The sequence below is a fragment of the Diceros bicornis genome, chromosome 21 (assembly GCF_020826845.1).
Source record: "Diceros bicornis minor isolate mBicDic1 chromosome 21, mDicBic1.mat.cur, whole genome shotgun sequence".
In the NCBI taxonomy this organism is placed as follows: Eukaryota; Metazoa; Chordata; class Mammalia; order Perissodactyla; family Rhinocerotidae; genus Diceros; species Diceros bicornis.
The window spans coordinates 15,451,863-15,475,467 of NC_080760.1; the positions used below are offsets into that span (position 1 = coordinate 15,451,863).

The window sequence follows — 23,605 nt, forward strand, 5'->3', positions numbered from 1 at the left end:
GGTTAAATAATGTATATTATTAAAATGAATATCATCTGTTCCTTTTTACTTTTTTAATGTGGCTACTGGAAAATTTAGAATTGCGTTTGTGGCTTATATTATATTTCTATTGGATGATACTGCTCTCAGCCTTTCAACTCTGTGTCATTGCCTCTTTTTTCTGATCTTGTCAGTAACATTCAAAGTCACTGGCATTCACTGACAGTGAGGTGCAGCCTATACCAATTTCTCAGAGCCAAAAATATGTGTATTTCTTGCCTCGTTACAATCAGCAACCTTTGTCCTGGAGAGTGCCAGAGGAGACAATTAATGACAGTGTAGGTGATGCTTAGAAATCACTTCCGTAAGAGTGACCAAAGCAGCCACCTGGGGCTGCTTTGTCTCAAGACTTTGGGAGTCGGTCCTTGAATCAAAACTGCCTTTGCCAATAATGGGGCTCTTTAAACCATGCTCCCCTCCCTCCAACCCAGCCCGAACTCTTAACCTCTTTCAGGAATGTTTCAATAGGCACTGGCTTCCTGTTCCCTTGAGTAGAACTAGACCAGGCAGCTCAAGTATGTGGAACAAGGCGGGACATTTTTTATATTCACTCTGTCACAGTGATTTAATTCTATATTGACTTCTTAGTCTCCCAGAAGCTCTCAATGAATTCCACCTTTGTTCTTTCAGACAGTACTATGCCTACCTCACCGACACACAGTGCAAACGCGTGGGAACACAGTGCTGGGTGTTTGGGTGAGTAATTGATCATTGTGGAGGTTTAAAAACCGCTGAAGCCTCTAAATTTCTTTGGTTATTTCTTGACCCTGTGTTAAGTTCCTTTCAGTACAATTTTCCTATGAAGGCCTGCTGTTGTTGTTATATGTCTTTCATTTTTAACATTCTCTTTTCTGATTTAAGTTTAGAATAGTTAATTGGCAAATTATAGAAAGAGGGTATACAAACTACTTTTTTAAAAAAATTAGGAAATAAGGGGGCCGGCCATGTAGCCTAGTGGTTAAGTTCAGTGCACTCCACTTCGGCAGCCCAGGTTCAGTTCCCGGGTACGGATGTACACCACTTGTTGGCGGCCATGCTGTGGCGGCAACCCACATACAAAATAGAGGAAGAATGGCACAGATGTTAGCTCAGGGCGAATCTTCCTCAGCAAAAAAAAAAAAAGTTAGGAAATCAAAAGATATTTCCTGCATAGAACTCAGACACCTTGTTTTATGAAATAGATAGAAAATGGATTGTTGCAATTCCCTCTGAATTTAATGACAAATTTGGGACATCGTCTTGGGAAAGGCTTACCCTGCTTCATGTGACTTTCACATCAAAACAGCTCCTTGCTATATACCAAGGTATAATTTTATTATTCCAAAGAGAACTAAACATAGCCACATGGTCACAATTTATTGTCTTGTTACAGATAACATGCTGTATCTGAATTAACTGTTATTTAAATGATTTGAAAGAGACCACAGGTTATCTAGTTGAACCCCCAATGTTAAACGTGAGACTGTCTTCAGTATCTCAGTTAAGTGGTCCGTGTGCTTAAACACCATCAACAATTTACCATCCCGTTTAGCAACCAAAGTTCCAGAGACGTCCAGCAAATCTGTCCATGAGATTCAGTCCCTGAGTAGCTTAGATTCAAGTTAGCTTCTAAAATTAGGTTCTGAATTGAGTGTGACAGCATAAAGACAATTTGACAAAAACCTGTAGTAGGGTAGAAATTCATACTTTCAACAGATTTTTAAACAGAATAACTTTTTTCCAATTAAAAAGGGATACATGCGTATTGATAAACAATTCAGAAAAGAAGAAACTAAAGATCATCCAAAGAAGTCAACCATTTACAGATAATTGCGATTAACATTACAATGTTATTGCTTCCAAACATTTTTCTGTGTATGGGGGGGGGGGGTGTGTCCAGCTCTCATTCCACATTCTGAGGAGTTACTCAAGTTAGATTTAGGCAGGTTCCCCTCCTGGAATACAAAGAGCCGTTGTCAGTGTTTCTCATACATTCTGTGATGTAAGCTGATTTTCCTACCCACAGTGATTTAAGCTTAAGGGGCGATAAGATGGATTCGATTTCCGCTGTTTAATGATCTAGCAGGAGAGAGAATGTACACATCTAGCAGATTTCTAATATGCTGAGCAAGGGCTGCGTGAAGGCAGGATTGCTGAGTCATAGAAAGGAGGGGTGGGGCTTCCCTTTTAGTGCTGTCCAAGGTGGCGATCTTCCTGCATGTGAGCTCCTCTCCACCGCTGACATCTTCTCTCCACATGCATTTTTCTCCTCACATTTGCAAGTCCTTGGCAAGTTCCTATTCTACTACAGGTGGATGTATTTTCCACAGAACTGTATCTGTTTACCTGTTGAGGAAAAGGAGATGCGGACCAGAAAGAGGTAGTGTTACAGCAAAGTTTCTTTCTAATCAGGCAGCCAAAAAATATAATCCCCGTGGTGGGAGAAATGGCAAAGATAAACGAGGCCAGAGAGTGGTAGAAAACACTGCTACCGAAAGTGGCACCTTGTTGAAAAGTGATAAAATAAGGTAAAAATGCAGAGGAGAGATCATTTGGCTTATTGAGTATGCTTTGTGGAGAACTGAGAACTCCCAGAATGGCGATATCAAGATTAATGAATCTTGAGAACTATTGGGCCATGCTGAGCAATACCCAGTCCGTCTTCCTGAACCACAGGCGGCAGACCGCGGCGCGCGTGCGCGGCAGGGGCGGAGGGGGAGCAGGAGGCCCGAGCCCCCCCCCCCCCCCCCCCCGTCTCTTCCCTCTGGATGGCTGCCCCACCGAGGCCACCGCCTCCCTTCTCCTGCCCCTTCTCTCCCACTGCCTCCCTCTTGCCCTCATTTTGTCTTTTTTTCATCTCCTATCAAAACAGCAAACGCTTAAATGTCTGATTTTCCGCTAACAACTAGTAGCTGCTTTATAGCTTTCTTTTCACTAATTTTGGAAGGATTTCTGACTTTAGCAAGGTGTGGCGATGTCAGGGAACAGAGTAGGAGCGCCCGATGTAGTGACGTTTGCATTTCGCCTGTGGGAAAGAGGGAGGGCGGAGGGGAAAGGTCAGACAGGACCACCCTAGGCTTCTTTCCCACCATTCCACATCTTCTCCGGGAGAGGGCGCTGTTGTCCTGTCTAAATGCTGTACCCTCACAGAGTTGGTGTTAATTACTCGCTGATGTAACTGAATACCGACTTACAGTATGGTCTCCTACGGCTGTACCATAGATCTCAGCTTTTAGGCCTTTTCTACTTAAACGAGCTGTGCCCAGCAGAGAGAGATAGGACTCCATCCAGCTAGGGAATGGGAACCCCACCAGGGAGAACGCAGTGTGTGTGAAAAAGTTGGCTTCTCTGTTTAGAAAGTCACCTTATGTTACTTCAGGTCTGTGGGAGTATTTGGGCCAGACCCAGGGGAACAATTCCCCAGGTGTGTGCTCTCTATCATCTTTATCTTCATCTTTCTCCTACTCTAGCCTTGTGATAATTGAGCTCTGTGCCTCAACCAGAGAGAATTAGCCTGGTTTATAAGGAAAAGGTGTTTGATCACTTGGCCGGGGAGGGAAGGCATTTAAGCTTTGGCTTTAACGGGAGCCAACTTTCCTCTTCCTGAAAGTTCTTGGGTTGGTCCTTCAGGGGTTGGGTAAGTGCACTGTGCCCAGGGCTGGATCCCGCCTGGCTGTCAGCACCGGCCTTGTCCCACTAGTTTCCTCGACACATGTTGTCTCAGCCCTACTAGTGCCCCTGTTACGAGCTTCCGCCTCTGCTGCTCCGCTAAATTGTTCTCTGCAGGGTCAGTGCCAAACCAGCAGGTCTTTTCTCTGTCCTCATCTCTCCTATCTTCGCCGCGGTATCTGTCATCTTGAAACTTCTCTTCCTTCTCCGCCAGCTGTCCTGGTTTTCCTCCTACTTTTCTGTTTCTCCTCAGTTTCCTCTGCTGGCTTCCCAGTCTGTCTCCCTCTCCCCTCCACCACTTCTTGTCATCGTGCTATTGTTCTTCCAGGCTCTTTTTTTTTTTAAGGATGGATACAGCTGTGAAGCACAGCATCCTTCCAGGAGGAGGGGGTGTGCTGAGGGGAAAGGATAACTGTGGACAGTCTCCTCCGACTCTTTGACCCTTCCCACGCTCCCGGCTCACCACCATCTTCCTGTTCACCTCTGACCACAGCCTCTCTCACCTGTCCTCGCCTTCCCTCCCGCTCCTCACACGTCTCTGTTACCCTCCGTGCTCACACTACTAGAGTAGCTTTACAAGCCAGTTTCCCTTTTCTAGAATCTTCCCTTTCATCCCATCCTCCTAAGGATCGTTCATCCTTTACTCTGCCACTCCCTGCTCCTTTGCTTAGAACCTCTGGCAGGAGTTAACAAAATTTTTTTTTTTTTTTAAATTTTATTTATTCATTTTTTTTCCCCCCAAAGCCCCAGTAGATAGTTGTATGTCATAGGTTCACATGCTTCTAGTTGCTGTACGTGGGACTTGGCCTCGGGTTGGTCGGAGAAGTGGTGCCTTGGGGCGTGCCTGGGATCCGAACCCGGGCCGCCAGCATCAGAGCGCGCGCACTTAACCGCTAAGCCACGGAGCCGGCCCTAACAAAATTTTTTTAGCAGCTGAATCCCTTTCCTCAAATGGCATCTTGCCCTAAACCCTAATATACAGCAAAACAAGTGAGCAGAACTGTTCTGGGTGTGCCACCCAGGACTCTCTTGTCCCTCTTCTCATGTCCCCACCCTGCCCCTGGGGTTCGTGGGAAGTCAGAAAGTTCCATGGAGCATAGTTGACATTTTTTTCTATCTGGTAAGACCCAGCTCAGCTGTCACTGCCTCCAAAAAGGTACCTTTGCTCACCCTAATCAGAACTGGAACCTCACTCCTGAACTTCCAGAACACTTCCTGGCTACCTGTGTGATTGTATAGTAGTTGTGTCATATTATGCATATCTCTTTCCCACTGTTGGAGGATCAGCTTCCTGGCTGGCAGAAGAGTGGCTCACCGACTCCTGAGCATTCTTGTGCAGTAGTGCATTCTTGTGCAGTAGTGCATTCGTGTCCAGTAGTGCATTCTTGTGCAGTAGTGCATTCGTGTCCAGTAGTGCATTCTTGTGCAGTAGTGCATTCGTGTCCAGTAGTGCATTCATGTCCAGTAGTGCATTCTCATGCAGTGGTGCATTCTCGTGCAGTGGTGTATTCTCATCCAGCAGTGCATTCTCGTGCAGTAGTGCATTCGTGTCCAGTAGTGCATTCTTGTGCAGTAGTGCATACATGTCTAGTAGTGCATTCTCGTGCAGTGGTGCATTCTTGTCCAGTGGTGCATTCTCGTGCAGCGGTACATTCTTGTCCAGTAGTGCATTCTTCTGCAGTAGTGTATTCTCATCCAGTAGTGCATTCTTATGCAGTAGTGTATTCTTGTCCAGTAGTGCATTCGTGTCCAGTACTGCATTCTCGTGCAGTGGTGCATTCTCGTGCAGTGGTGGATTCTCGTCCAGTGGTGCATTCTCGTGCAGTGGTGCATTCTCGTCCAGTAGTGCATTCTCGTGCAGTAGTGCATTTGTGTCCAGTAGTACATTCTTGTGCAGTAGTGCATTCTTGTGCAGCTACAGGGCAGTATTGGTGGGATGCAGTCAGGCTGTGGCATCCTTAGACTCCACAAGCAGGTTTTGTTGGCAAACTGACAACTTCCTCTGCTTCTCAGGGTTGGCTTGTACGCCCAGCTTAGACACACTGAGCCTAGAGTTTCCGTGCCCCACGTTTCTGTAATAACCCTGCTAACTTTCTTGTTCCATTCACTGAGGAACTCCTTACCCTGGGCTCCACATTAGCATCATCTTTATTTCTACCCTGTCTGGAAAGAGCAGGCTCTGAAGAAAGGGGGCTGAGAAGGCCTGAGTCGGCAGAGCAGCCTCACCTCAGGCAGAAGCACGTCAGGCCGCCCAAATGTTTATTTGCCTTCTAGCCTTGCGAATTCGAGATAAGGGTGGCCACAGGCGAATCTCATCACACCGCAGCTGGGCCGCCAGCTCAGCCTGGTGAAGATCAGGGAGCTCGGTTTGCCCTGAGTTCAGGAAGGTGTTGCAGAGGCAGCCCCCGGGGTGAGGAGGCGGTGCTGTCTCAGCTGACAGGCTCAATACAGTGGCTCCACGGTGCCAAGCCCTGCCTCAGCACCAGATGAGCAACCGTTTGAGCTTGTCCAAAAGTAATGTTAACCTTCCAGAAGGATGTTATTATTAGGCCTCCCTCAGCTTAGGGGGCCCAGGATAATGGTGGGGGCAGTGGCTGGTGGCTCAACAGTCCATGTGATTGTTGGATTTACTGCCTCCCAGTTCCCACCACTTCCCACATCCACAGCTACCACCCTGGTCCTCTCCCTGCCTTAGAAGCCTCCCTGCTTCTGCTCTTGCCTCCTTATATCAGTTCTCAGTTCAACCTTCAGCCGCCAGAATGATCATATTAAAATGTAAATTGACTCATGTGAAACCCTTTGCTCCAAACTCTCCAGGGGCTTCCATCTCCCTCAGACTAAAAGCCAAGCCCTAGGGTGGCCCTCCAGACTCATGTTACTCTGTGACTCAACTCTGTCCCTTCCCCTCTCTTCCCCCCCCCCGCCCCTAATCTTTGCTCCAAGGTCGCCTTCTCGCTGGGAAGGCCACATACATGGACAACGGCTTAGCTAAGGTTCCTCAGCACGTAGGAACGAATCATATCCTAAAGTTGCTGACTGAAAAGCTCTGGTCTTGAGAACAAACTTCAGGCCATTATGAAGTCAATTGAGTGGGTCCTGACCAGCATTTTCTTAAAATGAAATAGAATAGAAAAATGTCAGAGTAAGGAGACAAGTTGTTTTGTGAAACTTCTGTTTCAGTGGTGTGTGTGTGTGTGTGTGTGTGTGTGTGTGTCTTGCCAAGGGTCTCAGATCACAAAAGTTTGAAAAACACAGCTTTAGTCTGCTGGTCACTATGCCTTTTTTTTTTTTTTTTTTTTTTTAATTTTTTTTTTTTTGTGTGAGGAAGATCAGCCCTGAGCTAACATCCATGCTAATCCTCCTCTTTTTGTTGAGGAAGACCGGCTCTGAGCTAACATCTATTGCCAATCCTCCTCCTTTTTTTTTCCCCCCCAAAGCCCCAGTAGATAGTTGTATGGCATAGTTGCACATCCTTCTAGTTGCTGTATGTGGGACGTGGCCTCAGCATGGCAGGACAAGCGGTGTGTCGGTGTGCGCCCAGGATCTGAACCCGGGCCGCCAGTAGTGGAGCGCGCACACCCAACCACTAAGCCACGGGGCCAGCCCTGCTGGTCACTATGCTTTGAAAGGTGACTCAATCGAGTTGAATATCCAGAAGTCTCTCGTGGTAAACTCCAAGTGTTGTGTGTGGCATAAGGGCAGATCGGCACACTTACTTCCTGGGCTTAATGCTTTCCATTGTAGTTCCTCAAGAAGGCCCAGCCAAAGGTCAAATACCTTTTTATGTCCACTTGCAAGCACTCTCCCCCTCACTGTGCAGCCTGGAAATAACCAAAGCTTAGCCGCTATCTAGCGTCAGCTCAGAGTCAACTTCAGGCTTACAATGAAACTCAGCCTTACACTCAAAAGCCCCCTGTGTACCTCAGCTAAAATGATGCTTTCTCACACCTGCCATACTTTGTTTTGGGGTGGAGATGGTCTTTAAAGATTGAGGCCAACCACTCCTAAACCTTGTTTGGTTGGGGCTAGGGGAAAAGATAGCCCCAAACTCTCTAAAGATACATTAAGGAGATTTTCTACTTTGATGGAGTGGGTCTGATTCCAGGCATTCGGTTGTTTAGAGCCACCCATACATTTGATGATGGCAGTGTCCTTTGTGTCTGCCAGTGGGTAGGGGGACCCAGGGCCTTCTGGGCCCATTTTCCCCTTTTCAGAGAATGTCTGTGCAACTATACCAATCCCTGATTGTCCAGATTCCATCTCGAGCAAGGAACAGCTGAAGTGGAGTTGTCTGAAATCAGTATTCTTAGGCCGTCTTTGGGATCACATGACCAGCTGTTTCACTGTCGCCTCGTCTGTTCTTACCTCCCAGCTCTGCACTGTAGTAAAGGCCTGAGTTTACCTTCATAAATGAGGATGTAGAGCACAGGCGTGGCTTTTGTTCTTTGACGTTTTAACTAAAGAGTAAAACGTGAAGTTTTTTTTTTTTTTTTAACATTTTGTATTTAGCAAAATTGCTTACAGATCAAGAAAGGATAAAGGGTTTATATTGTCAGCCAAAACGGAGGATATTGAATCTGGAAATTCTTAGAAGGCTGGGAGGGAATTAACTACTGCCTTCAAGTTATTAAAAGACTCACTTGGAAGGCTCAAGCTCACCCGGTAGGACTGCGGAGGGCACTTAGGACCCATGGGGAGAAGGAGGCAGATACTAGCCTGAGACAAGGAAACACTTCCCAGCAGCTGAAGAGATTGAACAGCGGAACAAGCCACCTCCAAAGGTAGTAGGTTCCCTGTCCCTGAGAGGTTCCAACAGAGGTGGTGACTGTCCCCCCCCCGATGGTAATGGTCTCTGAGTTAGATGATGCCAGGTACCTCCAGCTATTAAAATGTGTGAGTTGAGATTTTGGTCTGGGAGGAAAGAAGAAATAAAAAATATTTTATTATTTCTGGGGAGGGGTAGAGGGATGAAAGGGTGGAACACGGAGGGTTTTTAGGGCAGTGAAACTACTCTGTATGATGCTGTAATGGTGGATACATGTCATCATACCTTTGTCCAAACCCATAGCGTGTACATCACCAAGAGTGAACCCTAAGGTAAACTATGGACTTTGATAATGATGTGTCAATGTAGGTGCATCAGTTGTAACAAATGTACCATCTGGCGGGGATGTTGACAGTGGGGGAGGCTGTGCATATGTGTGGGCAGGGGCATATGGGAACTTTGTACCTTCCCCGCAATTTTGCAGTGAACCTAAAACTACCTTAAAAAATAAAGTCTTAAAAAAAGAAGAGGAGTAACAATAAACTTTTTATTAAATCTAAAAAATATATATAGTATTTCTGAAGAAAGTGCAGTGGGCTAGAACAATGTCATTTGCTAGGGGACCTGCTACCAGTGTTTGGGGCAGAAGTATTGTGACCAGTTGAACTTTTTGATGGAATAATGCATATTTCTGGTAATGTATGCTCTGAAAAGATGAATTAGTATTAACCTCTTGTTCTGTCTAACTAGGGTCATTGGTTTCCTGGAAGCTATTGTCTGCATAAAATTTGGACAAGATCTCTTCTCTAAGACCCAAATACTCTATGTTGTGCTTTGGCTTCTTTGTGTGGTAAGTCATTGCTTTATAACCCAAAAATATTAGCTAAGCTCCCATGGTATCTCTTAAGGAAAAAAAAAACCTCTCTCGTGCACACAGTTCCTTAGAATTCATAGAAGGATGTTCTGCTTGTAATGACCAGAGCTCGGCCACCTGTGCGAAGTCCAAGAATAGACACAGGACCACACGGTGTCCAGAGCGGGTCACCCTGGCAGGTTCTGGACAAATGCCTTCAGCACGTGCACCAGGCCTGCGTTTATTTCACTTATGGGAATTTGTCCGCATGTGCTAAGAATTTCAGGCCTGCCACGAAGGGACAAGGACAATTACAGTGCCCTGTAACATACAAATTCCTGTACGTGGGTTTACGTACAAAATGACGGACTATGGTTTGTAGGCCATGCGAGGTGTTTTTGAAGGTAGTAGACCATGCAGCTTCTGCCCCCCAGGCCCGACTTTATAGGGCAGGCCTGTGGAGGACGAGCTTCCTCTCTGAAGGGCAGAGCCCGGGGCCTCCAGCTCCAGGTCCTGGGGCTTTTCCCTCATCTCTAAAATGAAGTAAGATCTTACCTAGCTTGAACATTCTATGACTGCCCTGCTTTCTTTAATTGTATTATTCCTTTGGAGAAAAGTCATATTTTACATTTAAGCTCAAGATTGTTCACTTTCAGTTACTGAGTCCACAAAATTAACTTCGGCTTTCTTTATAATCACAGGAAATTTCAAACATATTTGGAAGTAAGAATAGATGACCCCTCATGTATCCATTATCCAGTTTCAACCATTATCAACCCACGGCCAGTCTTGTTTCCCTGTATTCCCCGCTCACTATCTCCACCTTGAACTATTTTGAAGCAGCCACCTTTAATATTTCAGGATGTACCTGTAAAAGAAGATAAGAATGGTTTTTTATTTAATGCAACCACCGAACCATTATCACATCTGAAAAAGAATGAACGATAATTCCTTCATACTATCAAATCTCTAATCAGTGTCAAATTGTTAATACTTTTCTTAAATTTTGTACTTTTTGACAGTTTATTTGAATTAACATCTACTCATTGCTATTGTGGCTTGCCTTTTAAGTCTCTTTTAATCTGTAGTTTTCCCTCTATCTCCAGCTCTCTCTCCTTTGCGATTTATTTATTGAAGAAACCAGCTCTTTTGTCCTGTAGATTTTCCCACAGTCTGGATTTTACTGATCTCATCCTGTGCTGGGATTTAACCGATTTCTTTGTCCTCTGTATTTTCTGTAAATTGGTGGGTGGATCTAAAGGCTTAATCAGATTCAGATCTAATATTTTTTTTCTTTTGGCAAGACTAAACTTTGTATTTTTAAAGTGTTTCTTATTGCCTTTCACGGTGTCTATTTTTAGGGTTACTTTTTAGGATTCCTAACTGTGCCAGGGCACCTCGAGCCTGTTCTGTGCTGTTTCATCTTGAACAATAAAAGGAAATAATGATCTCCTTCGTACTTAAACTCCAGAATTAATGCTCGAATGTATTTTTTCTGTCCCAGTGAGATGAGATGTGAGGATCTGTTAGAGGAGTGTGTCAGATGCGCCTGGAGATTTTATCCATGTGCTTCTCAGATTTCTCTCTGGTGTGTGCACCGTGGGTCTGTGAATTGTAGTGTGACCTCCTGTGGTGGGCAGAGGTGGGTGCAGCCCTCAACTGGTACCAGAGAGCCACAGTGACCACGGAGAGGTTGAGGCAGGCAGGACTCCGGGAACCTGGCTGGATGCCCTTCTCACGACAGTCCCCCACAGGCCCCCCAGCCGCCTGCGCACAGCTCCCCCTGGGGCATCAGCGGCCAGAAAGGTCTTCCCAAGGCTGCGTCCAAGAAGCCCTCTCTGGTCATCCAGTCTACAAGGACCCCTCCAGTCTCTCTTTAAGTTTTAGAGACTTTCTCTGTGTTTTACTGCTTTGACACTTAGCACATGCCGCCTCATGTTGGGATTTTGCATTTGCCTTTGTGTCTGTGTGATTAACTTTATTGAAGGTCTGAACCACTTCTTGTGCTCCCATCAAGCTCTCCTTCACTTAGCATGGTCCCTTCTAAGTCCGTCATTCATTCACAAAACATTTGCTGAGCACTCATCAAAGCTGCGTCTGATGCTGGACCCACACAGGTAGATGGTGATAAGATTTATTGATGCTTACCATGTGCCAGACACTGTTCTAAGCACTTCTCATGAATCACATATTTATCTTGACACTTTGAGGTGAGGTGCTTTATTATCCCTTTTTTATGGATAAAGAAATAAAGGCACAGGGAGGTTCACTAACTTGCCCAAGGTCACACAGGTAGTAAGTGGCAGAGCCAGGGCTCAGACCCAAATAGTCTGGCTAAGGAGTTCCTGCTCCTCCTCCAAGGGTGTCCCCTCCAAGGATCTCTAAGTCCACATGGGAATTACAAATGCAAACTCCTGATGTTAATATGTGATAAATCTTATAAAAGATGTGTGTGCATAGAGCTAAAGGAGCACTTGAGCGAGACCAGGCGAGCTGGGGTGAAGGCTCCCTGGAGGTGACGTGTGAGCAGGATTTTGAAGGATTGCAGTGAATGGCTCTCCCATCCCTCAGGTGCCCCAGCTAAAAACCCAGGAGGCTGCTTCCTACCCTCTGTCGCTCTTCAAATCAGCAGGTCACCAGGCTCTATTCGTTCAACCTTGTAGCCCAACTCCATCCTCCTCTCCATTCCCACTGCCTCTGCAGCTGTCCAGATGCCCATTTTCTCTGCAGGCTGCCCTTCAGATCCATTCTCTATACTGCTGCCAATGTGACCTTCCAGAATTCACATCTGAATCTCTTTCCCCAGCTTAGAATCATTCCTTATTGTTGGGGGCTTAAGAGGGCCTAATAACACATTTTTCCCCACCCAAGTTCAGAATAATTAAGAGAGAGGCAGGGTGGAAGAAGGATATGGAGATCAGAATAGCATCTTTATTACCAAGAATCTACATTTTTCAGTATCAGCTTTAGATGCATGGCAACAAGGGGCTTCTGAGTAGTGAACCCCAGAATCAGACATGCTTGCTCTCCAGACGCAGGAAGCAGGCCTCCCCATGTCCGGGAGGAAAGACAGGAAATGCCCAGCTACCTTGTCTCGGGTTCACCAGTCAGTTAAGATGCAGCTCCTCCCCGGGTAGGAGTGAGGGGTGAGGAGAAGCAGCAGTGTTATACCAGGAAAGCTCCCTCTGCATGGAAAGAAACATCAAGAAAGAAGAAGGATCCCCCCGACAACACCTACCAGCTGAAATATGAAATCCTGCTTATGTGTTGGGACCTTCATTGTCTGGACCATTCATCACACTCACCCTGTGTGCTCTACACTCGGGCTGCACAGACTACTCTTAGTTACCTCAACCAGTCCCCCTTCCAGACTTCTCTTGCCTGCACCCATGTGCTGCCTTTGCCTGATCTGAAAGCTTTTCTTTTCCCTGCTCTCTCTACCTAGTGAATCTTATGCCAAGACCAAACTTAAATTCACGCCCTCCATGAAATATGCCCAATCCACAGGGCAGACTAGATAACTCCTTCCTCAGGGGAACAGTCACACTTTGTACCACCTATTTCTATGAGTTCTAACGCCAGTGTAATGTCATCTGTGGTGTTTGTATCTGCCTCCTCAACTTTGCACTTCTTCAGAATAAGTTTTCATTGTCCTTTTGTCCCCCGCCTGGCTCTAGCACAGTGCCTGATGCGTAGGGAACACTGGGCAAACACAAGGAGAATAAAGGAATGAGTTCAAGAGACAGAGAGCAGGAGACGTACAGGCGGGCTGAGAGAGAAGCGCGTACAGTGACGTAAAGCCGTGCCAGTGCCCAGCGTCTTGGGAGGATGGCGACCTGTTTTGGGAGTGAGAGTGAGGAGAGCCAGTTGGAGGAGGAGAGAATAGAGGATGTCTGCCCAGGAAGGACTGTGTGTGTTTGTGGTTAGAGACCCAAAGAAGAGTTTTCAGTGGGTAGACAACGTCTCACAGAGAAACAGTGTGGAGGCTGGGAGAGTCGCGAGGGGAAGAGGGCTTGGAGGAGGGGTGCAGGCTGAGGGTGTTCCCAGGTCCTAGGTGAGAAATGACTGAGGCTGAACCAAGGCAGCGGCATTGAAGATGCAGAGAAAGGGCTGGATTTGAGAGCTGTATAAGAGCTCAGCTCAGCAGGACGGCATCCCTTTGTGACAGCCGGGAAGGGACTTAAGGGCAACTCTCGGGCTCCTTATTTGTGCCACTGGGGTGGCTGTTGGTGCTAGTAAGAGATTGGGGGACATCAGAGAAGCCCACTGAAAGGATATGCATTTGGTTGGGGGCTTTGGGGTTTGAGGGACCCTTAGAACTTGGAGGTGAAGGTGTCGTGTATCATTGGAGATTCTAGTCTGTGCAGTAACGTTGGAAAGACTTAGTCGGACGTGGAGTTGGAAGAGTTGGGAGCCGTCCATGTGCAGGGCATGGTTGGAGCCTTTGGATTAGGTAAGAGTCGGGGGGGCGTAGTGTGGGGAAGAGAAGCGGGCTGAGAATGGAATTCTGTGGAGCGGCCGCATTTAGAGGCCAGGCTGAGAAACAGCCACAGGAGAGCAGGCCTATGAAGACAAGCGGATCCCCCAATTAGTGTTATCAGTTATAAGCACCGTGGAGGGGGACCTGGCCACCCCAGAGGCCCCCCAAGAGGCCCTTGGCTGGCATGATTAGGGGTCTCTACTGCCTTGCACATTTACCAGTTAGAGAAGAAGAATGGAAACAAGGTCCTGGCACTTTTTCATATTCATGGCCTTTATTAGAGATCAAGATTGATCTCAAACTCAGGAGTGAGGCAAACATTATTCAATAAGAGAGTGTTAAGTTCTGCCATGCCTCCCACACTACTCAGAGAAACAAAACCCCTAATTACTCCCCTTGCCTGGTAAGAGACATACACAGAACTCGAGATTAATGCAAAGTGAGGATCTCGTATGCTGGTTCATCAGCTTCTGCAGCAGCAGTTGTCTGATCCGTCCTGGTCAATTCGAATGCTCATTACTGTAATGTGGCGCCCAGCTGGGTTTACGCCCTCATTGCCGCCACACCCGTGGTTGTGTACGGCCTTGGCTCTCATCCCACGTATTTTTCCACTCTCTCTTTTTCTCTTTCCTTCCTTTAAACACAATCTGTACAATTGCTAGTTTAAATCCAGGCCTTGACATTTTAAGTGGGTACGTGCCTAGATTTCCACAGGTGTAATTGCAAACCCATAAATTACAAGCCTTTGTCTCCCGGGACAAGTGTAAAGTGGGCCTCTTGTACCCAGGTGAAGTGGTGAATTTGGCAACCACGCCGGCCCTTTGTGTGGCGATTGTGTTGATAAGCACCTGTCGCTCACCACCTGCCAGTGTTTGCGCGACGGCTGCAGAGCTGTCTGCCCAGCTGTCTACCGAGCAGCTCCAGCAGCCCCCCGCGCAGCTCCAGCAGCCCCCCACCCCCACCCCCCGCTGCCATCCCAGCGCTGGGCTGGGGAAGGAGGAGGAGGAAGAGCCCCGTGTGCCTGCCCTCTGGTGGGCAGAGTTCGCAATGACAGCCCGCCCAGCCGTCACTGCTCCCTTGGTCTAGTGGAGTGACGGCTCTATGGCCAGCCTCCCCACCCCCCTTCACAGGCACTGACTGGTCTGGGGAGGTGGGACCTATCCTCCCTGCCCTCCCTATGAAACCTAGGATGGCCTGTTTTGCTCTTTGTAAAGGACCTAATGCATACATAGGCTTACACACTGCAAATCCTCTAGTCTTTTCCATGCTGTGAAAATGGTACATTTAACGGTGGTATGTGTTAGAACTCTGAGCAAGTGCTAGAGTATGTTAAAGGTTAGAATTACTTTTCATTTTATGATTTTAATATATTCATTCATTGCCTAATTTTTTATGGGGGTATGAGCTTCTTTTTCTTTAAATCCCTAATCTGTATGCCAGTCTGCACATGGATTTAATATAAGATGAACTAGTGGGTTTTCTTGTGTGTCGTGTCATCTCTCCACCATGCTGCTGTTTCCACTTGAGTGACGTGAAGGAGAAGGCCAGCTGGAACACTCCGACTCCTTTCTTTTTTGACACTTGATGATGCAGCAGACACTTAGTAAATGTTGTTAACTTAAAGGAACTGGGCCAGAGCTAGTCTACAAGCTGCGGTGATGAGAGGTCACAGCCCCTGCCTTCCCTGCAGTCTTTGCTCCAACCTCCAGACTGTGGGCCCTGCAGAGCGGATGCTGCTGGTATTGCTGTTCCCATGATGCATTTCTTTCTCGAGGGATAAGTGGATAGAAATATAAAGACATATAGACATAAAATCCATATTTACTCGATACCCGTCAAGGGATATCAGGAGACCTGTGTTCTGGCTTCAGTTTTGCCACACATTAGCTATTTGTCTTTGAGAAGGCCCTTCACCTCTCTGATCTCAAGAAGAGAAGGTTCCACCATGATTTCACAACTATTGCCGTGGTTGGGACGAGAGGACAGGTCCCCAACAGGAAATGCAGTGGAAGAGACGGAGGTTAGAGAGCGAGGAAGGTTTGGCGTCAATGGGTTCCTGAAGCAAGGAATTCTGAAGAATTTAATGGTGGAGCAGGCAGTCATTTTGTTTTGGTTGATTCACTCACATTCGGGAGGGAAGGCCTGGCTGAAGGGCCTGGCCCAGAGTCTCCCGTCCTCACTCTCCTGACACACACGCTCCTCTCCCCTTTCGTGTTCATCTAGGCAGCCAGGAACTTTACCCCGACTCTCAGTTTTTTGACACATTTTTAGACTTGGGATTCTTGTAGATGGTATTCTTCCCTTAAATTCCTGTAGAATTTGGGGTGTGGCACAGGGCAGGGGGAATGCTGAAGTGGAAGTAGGGGTTATCCCTGCCCTGGGTCCCCCGTGGGCCACGCCCTCCTCATTTCACTCCAGGGCTTACAAGGTGTTGTTATTTTCTCTGTATTTTCCTGTCTACTTAAACAAGAAAAACAAAAGTGACCAGGACGGGGTCGGGGTGGGACCACTGGGGCTGCAGAGCAGTGCACAGCCCAGGGCGCAGTGTCCTGCTGGGCTCTGCCTCCACTCAGCGGGCATTCGTCCCAAATGCCTCCAGCACCACTGTGACCCCAGACTGAGTGAAACTGCTCTTTCGTTCAGAAATCCTCTTCCCCACAGAAGCTGACAAACGGAGTCCTTGTAACTCTCTCCAGTGATGGGGTGGGGTGGAGAGGATGGGCCATGAAAATCAGAACTACAAGGCAGAATCCTACGTGTCCTCTGAAGCAGAACCTGCAAAGCCGTTCAGGAAATGTGCCCCTTATCCCTCATCTCAAAACAGTCCTGCGCTCTGATGGTAGCGTCACAAGTGGTCCTGTGGTCTCATCACAGCTCCTCTTGTCAAAAGCTTAGGGGGGGTCCCCAGACTCATCTCCTGGGCTTCATCACTGCCACGTCCAGCCGTCTTGTATGAATCCCATTGACACCCTGAAGTTCTGGGAAAGGGAATTTTTTTGTCCAACCTCATTTATAAAATGGTTTCATGCTCATTTTTCTCTTCCAGGCTTTCACCACCTTCCTGTGTCTGTATGGCATGGTTTGGTACGCAGAGCACTATGGTCACCGAGAAAAGGTACTGCAAGAAAGGCAGAGATGGTCTTTATTAAGAATAATCACGTCCTGCTTGGAGCTTTAGCCCAGAGCACAGTCACGTGAGCATTTGGCACAGCCGGCCCCGCAAGAGCTGGGCTTCAGTCTCCCCACTGTAGACACCGAGCCAGTTCAGAATTCATTCCCTGTCAGTTTCTCTCCATGCTTGTGACTGCTCTGTTCAATAGGTCAGTATTTTTATCCTCCTTTTGTAAGGGGTTTAAAACTTAATTATTTGTTTGTTTTAAAATAAAATTGTGGAGAGAGCCCTGGACCGGTTTTTGGAAGGCTGGGTTTTATTCCCAGCCTTGTCAACTATAATATTTTTTAAGTAAAATAACACCTTTTGTCTTTTATTCATACCTTTAGTCTAAGAAACTAAAGGCACTTTCTAGAAGATTTATTCTGCGTCATCTGGGAGATAGCCTTGGTTTTATAGCTGAGAAACATAAGCATGAGGAGGTTCTATCACTTGCTGGTGGTGACCGCCAAGCCCAGAGAGGCAGGCATGGAGCAGCCTCACATTTTTGCCCGCCCCCCCAAACCCTCCGGAGAGTCCTTGAAATCCCATCACTAAGCCTGCCTCTCTCCCTAGACCTACTCAGAGTGTGAAGACAGCACCTACAGTCCAGATATCTCCTGGCCTCACGGGAAAGGCACCAAAGGTATCTCTTTCTTGCTCATTGTTTAAAACTTGACTGGGTCCTCTCCCTCCTGAGGCCCAGTAAGGAGATTAAGAATCAATATTTATCCTCTGAATGTTGATAAATGTATGCCTTGAAGGGTTGGTCTCAAACCTACTCATCACATGTCGCCTGTTAATTATTAATGAAACATGCAAAGTGCTCTCAGGATCTGCCCAGGAACGTTTCTTCCTAAGAGGCTCCGTGTAGCGCTGCCATTTCTGAGGCAGGAAAATGTAATGACCCTGTACTGTCTAAGCACCCTGACCGGAATGTTCCTCCTCTTGGCTTTTGTCTTGAGTGAAAAGGGTTGAGAAGAATTATGTGCCAGGAGGAGAAGCCTTTCAAAAGGGTGGATCGATTTAATCCTGTTTTATTCGAGAGGCAGACCAGTATAAGAGGGATTTCAGTAGTGTAGTCACTCCCAATGGCCTCTCCAAGGAGAATTTTGGAAAGATTTGGGGCCAGCTAGTTATTTTAAAGAATTAGGCTTGTGGGGGCCGGCCCAGTGGCGCAAGCAGTAAAGTGCATGTGCTCCACTGCGGCGGCCCGGGGTTCGCTGGTTCGGATCCCGGGCGCGCACTGACGTACTGCTTGGCAAGCCATGCTATGGCGGCGTCCCATATAAAGTGGAGAAAGATGGGCACGGATGTTAGGCCAGGGCCAGTCTTCCTCAGCAAAACAAGAGGAGGATTGGCAGATGTTAGCTCAGGGCTGATCTCCTCACAAAAAAAAAAAAAAGAATTAGGCTTGTGGAGTAATGACACTTAGGAGGCTCCACTGGACAGTTACTCGTTGTCAGTTCTCTCTGACTGCAAGGCTTGACTGAAGGGAGAGAGTTATGAACACTGAGGCCGTGGATTTTGGCTCACAGGATTGCTCGGACAAACAGGGCTTAGGGAGTGGGAAGCACTACTGACACAGTTGCTCCCCTGAGTTCTTTTGGGGTCATGCTTTTTAGAGCCCTCCCTGGGGAAAACGCTAGCATACTCTCTACTGGGTGCCAGTCACCCTTTTTGAGATGATTTCTCCTGAATTGAGTCGATCAGCAGCCTGTTTTGGAATGCTGGTAGAGGTGGGCGGGGCAGTTCCCCAGAACTCCTTATTCAGAACCATACCCGTATAGATCAATCTTTGGCACTTTCGGGCACTTCTCCATTGAAAAGACTAAAAGAAGTAAGCAGTGGTAGACGTATATTTAAATGAAAGGTAGACAGAATAGTAAAAAAAAAAAAGAAAAAAGCAAAAAAATCTTTGGAGTGGTAAGAGTCCCTTGGACTAAGGCATATGCCACTTCACAGAGACAAAAACTCTGGGAACTTTTTTTTAATGGCTGCCTTTGATGGAGATCTCCTCTGGGGCTGGATCTGAGCCCTGGGGCAGAGAACCTTTTGGCTTAGTTGTTAGGCCAGGGACTGGCCGCGTGCTCAGTCTGAGGACAGAGCCAACCCCCTACCAGGAAGTTCGGCTGACCTCCCCAGCCTTGCACACCTCTACCAGGAATGCCCACCCCAACCCCCGCCTCCACCCCCAGCTCCACCCTCCACCTGGCTGATGCCTGCCAATTGCTGGGCACTTAGCCAATGTAGAAGTCTTTCTCTGAGCTCCCAAATAAATCATATAGTGTGACAAACGATGTTGTCCCTGTAGAATGTGAGACTTGAGGGCGTGTGGCACACTAAAGTGTGTGGTTCTGGGGCTATCTGTCACGAGCAGCAGGGGCTTGATTGTAAAGGTAGCCTCCAAATCAAATAATAGAGGGCATGTAATATCTTTAATTTTATAAAGTCAAGAATTCTTTCCAATTTAGAGATTAGAAACTCTGATGTGTAACAGGTCATGGTGTGGAAACCTAGGTAATGCATCCTTTGGCTGGAAGGGCAGATGGACACCCATGTGGTTTAAGTTTTAATTGTCCCTCCTTTGTGCTTTGATATCACTTGTTGTCTGATTTCTGGTCCCAGTCACCATGACCACGATCCACCCTACACAGTGTGAGTGTAAAAATTCTTCACGAACCCCCCCAGACTTTGTGGGGCTGTCCCCTTGCATACCCAGGCACCATCTGTACTAGCACAGTGCTGAGGTCTCTGTGCCTTGCCTTCATGTATTAATAAGGCCACTAGATGGAGTGCAAGGATCGGAGGAAGATCCCTGGCGGGCAGGCCTCGGACGGCCTAGACAGGGAGAGCCGCGGGTCCCAGGAGTGAGCCCAGGAGCGCCGCAGCCCAAGGTGACCGCGTGTTCTGATTCCTTTGGCCAGGTCCTGAAGACAGCCCACCCAAGCATCCAAGCAACAACGAAAGCCATTCTTCCAGAAGAAGGAATCGACATTCCAAGTCAAAAGTCACCAATGGAGTTGGAAAGAAATGAAAGACCCTGGTTAATTAAAGATGTTCCAGAGAGTGCCTAGAACTGAGAAGGAAACTGAATCGTTTGGACCTCCCTGCTAGGAGGTCAAAAGGCACAGTGCAGATGGGAAGAGGAGAGGAGACTCTGGGGGTTGTTATTTGAGAGTGTAAGTCTTGTTTCCCACACACCCGGCCACGTCAGGCAGATCAGTGCCTGGGGTCCTTCGCCAGTCCGGGGTCTCTTCTAACTTTAGCACTTGGCATGACGTCACCGGTAGCAGGTCAGTGAGTTCCAAGGAAAGGGTAGCTATGTACTCACAGTTGCTGAGAGCAGCTTTGTGCTTGTGTGTACTGTGGATGCAGGTTAAACATCTTCATTCAGGCGGGGCATTAACCACACAGTTAGTGGACTGGTCTCCAGTTCGCATTTTTAGGAATCTGCCTTTCCATGTGATTGGTTTAAGTTCAGACCCCTTTTCCACCTTTTATTTTGTTGTTGTCATTTGTTTTTGAGTTAGGATGTGTAAAAGCCTTCACAAGCCACTGCTGACATTGAGCCGGGGGAGGGCTCGCCTCCCTTCTAGAGACAAAAAGGGAGGGCTTTCTTGCTACCCTTTAGCACCCTCACCCCCTTTAGGACCTTAAGCCACGTGGCGAGTATAAACCAGTCCGAGGGAAGGTTAGCTCCCTACATAGGACCTGGGCTTCAGACCAGAACCTTTTTTGTTCCATTACGAATGTCGTTTGTCCAGACTTATCCACAGTGCACAGGAGTGAGCCTGCTCAAGGGGCAGAACCCACCGCTCCCCCTGCCGGGTCCCTGTTCCCTGGGGTCTGTGTTCCTCCATGGTGTGTTGCTGACCTTGTCTGTTAGTCCCGTGTGAGGTGCTGGTGAGTATTACCTGTCATCGTGCCATACTCTAGAACATTTCCCTGATAGTTCACCTCTGATGGATCCCTGTTTTAAATAAAACAATTCACATAAAGCCCATCAAAGATCTGTCTCTGTAAAATGGTCATTTCTTTGCATCTTATTGGTATTTTCCACGGCTTGTAGGCAATCTGTATTTTTCAGGTGACTTTAGGATAATATGAATGTGTATGTGTTTTATATCGTGAGAAGAAAAAGGAAAAAATGTGTATTTTGGAGGGCTTACCTACACATATGTCCTGTTTCCTGACCTCCCAGGTGATCAAAGGAAATGAACAAGGTAGTCATTGTTTTTTTTTATTATGTTCATGGTTACATCAACCAAGTTGGATTTTTTTCTCTAGCAAGTGGCCAATAGCCAGCTGATTGGCTTATAGATGGATATAAACTTGCTGAAAGCAATCCTTTTGTTCCCTCATTTCACAGAGCACAGAGATTTTAATATCTTTTCCTGCTTTAAGGAAATCTTAAACCATAGAAGTTTCATGTTTTTCTTTTTCTGCAAAAGAATTCCGGGGTGAAGGGGTTAAATGAATCATGCAAGCTGGGTCACATCCTGTGCCCTGGGCCTCTGGCGACCACTTGGTTGAGAGCCTCACGCAGACCTGCTCCGGCAGCCGGCAGCCGGCCATGTGGCTAGGGGAGGAACATCAGCAGTCGCCTGGCTGGTGATGGCTGAGGGAGTGGGCCGTGATGGCCACACTCTGAGCTCTTACCTGCTGTCCCAATGGCAGCCCCATCCTTCCCATGAAAGAGGCAGAGAGGCTTGTTTCATAAACCCACTTGCACTTTTTTAGGCTGTCAAAGAGGCCTTTTTAAACATAGGTGCAATGTAAAGATTATTTTATTTTGAAAGTAGGTGACTTTGTTTTGTTTTTCCCTGCATCTTGCTTTTCTGAGCACTGAGGGCCCATGGGTAACATATACATCGTCTACCCCGACTCTCCATCCTTGTGCCTGGGCCTCGTCGCTGAGTGTTTCCAAGTTCATTTTCCAGGAGTGTTGGGCCTGCCACTTAACGTTCCTCTGATTGATAGCTCAGCCCGACGGATGAAGCCCGTTTCCTTTCTCCAAGGCTGCAGAGAGGGAGGCACCTGTTTTTTGCATGTGGTGACTTTGACTTTCCTGTGGGATACACAGAAAGCAAAGTGCACATGAGACAATTTTTCCTCCGTGGCTTTGTATGAAACGACCAGGAAAGGCCTCAGATACTTTCCACGGCCTTTCTTGGAGTGTAAACTTTCTTTGTTCCCTTGCAGTAAGAGCTCTTGCCTACCGTGGTTTCAAACCAGTGCTTTGCATGACTGGCCAGAACCACAGCTGCTGTTCCTCCTAGAAACCATACTGCTGGGTTTGGCCTACTTTTTCCACTCGTTTCTATGGAAATGGACCTCACATCGATGGAAATAGAATGCACGTTTCAGAATCATCATTTCATATCGGAAATGATTCGAATGCAAATTATCTCACATTTGCCATTTACAAACTGCCCTCTTAAAAGACACCATTAGTTTGGATGTAATGTGCGAAGAATGTTTGATATGTTTTTCTCCTAAGTAATATTGCATTGTGTTCGATATTTTTCCCTCTTTGTCATTCTTGGTCTTTCCATGGCCTCCCCCTGCTTTTCTTGTGTCTGTCTTCACCATTTGTAGAAGCCTTGCCCAAACTGCTCCCACAGCGATGCTAGGACGTGTCATTGACCCTTAAGCATTTTGATGGTAAAAGACCTCCTATAAATGCCAGTTTTATTTTCTCTAGGACTGCTTCTGTAGTGAGCTCGTGAGTAAAGAACTCACCCAGGAGAAATAGAATAAAATTCTTTAGCAAATACATCAAGTTCGGACCTATTGGTCTTCTCTCCAAAGACACTGCAGCATCTCCACATGATACCTCTTCTTGTCCAGGCTCCCGCTTTAGAATTGGACCCTTGGGTTGTTTTCTTTGTTATAATAGTGCATTTGGTCAGGCCCTTACAGGGGGAGGTTGGACACTGAAGGGGATGCTAAACACAGGGTGGAAAAGAAAAAACTTAACCATTGGAAACCAGACTGAACACAGGGGATTTAATTTGCATGCCCTTTGAATTATGCCCAGTGACTGCTGTGGAGTTCCTGGGCCCACCAGCGTTGAACCAGGCCTTCACTTATAGCATTCCTTTGTCACGGAAACTAGGGATCCCACAGGTAGGCTATTGCAATCCTCAATGTAGTTCCCATTCATATGATTGAAGTCGAGACATAAAGAGCCAAGACTTCTGGTGAGCAGTGTTTCATTGCAAATGCATCTCTCTCCTTCGTATGTGTGTGCCTTGCAAGGGTTGTATTTGAGATTTGGTTCTTTGCAAGGGTCCTTAGCATTAGTAATGGCTAAGACCAATGGGCAGCACAGTCTTGTTGCTAGTCCATAATAATTAGATTTTTACAACCTTTCCCTTTTATCACATTTTATTCTAAACCTGATGCAACAACTATCACAGATGAAGTTTGCAAAATTTTTAAATTGAACTTTAGTGTCATCTTTGATGCAATATTTTACTATCTTCTGTGAATTTAAAGGAATTATTTATTGATGTCTACCAAAGAAGGGGAAAAAAATAGACGTGATTTTAGTCTGTGGGAATGCTGAATTATAAAAATCTTTCTTGTCTCCTAAAAACTGCCTTTAATCCATTTCGGAAATTATGTGCGTCTTTGTCTACCTGGATATTCTCTTTCTTGCAA

The 23,605-nt window shown here is 46.9% G+C and overlaps 1 protein-coding gene across 1 annotated transcript in view; it reads left to right on the plus strand.

The window, feature by feature from the left end:
- Nucleotides 1-20,954, plus strand: part of PTDSS1 (phosphatidylserine synthase 1) — a 63,767-nt gene extending 42,813 nt beyond the window's left edge. The window contains exons 9-13 of the mRNA XM_058564668.1: nucleotides 670-735; nucleotides 9,203-9,302; nucleotides 16,832-16,900; nucleotides 17,513-17,582; nucleotides 19,864-20,954. Of these exons, the coding sequence (XP_058420651.1) occupies nucleotides 670-735; nucleotides 9,203-9,302; nucleotides 16,832-16,900; nucleotides 17,513-17,582; nucleotides 19,864-19,973 (415 nt within the window). The 3' untranslated portion in view covers nucleotides 19,974-20,954. The remainder of the gene's footprint in view (nucleotides 1-669; nucleotides 736-9,202; nucleotides 9,303-16,831; nucleotides 16,901-17,512; nucleotides 17,583-19,863) is intronic.
- Nucleotides 20,955-23,605: the final 2,651 nt, after the last annotated feature.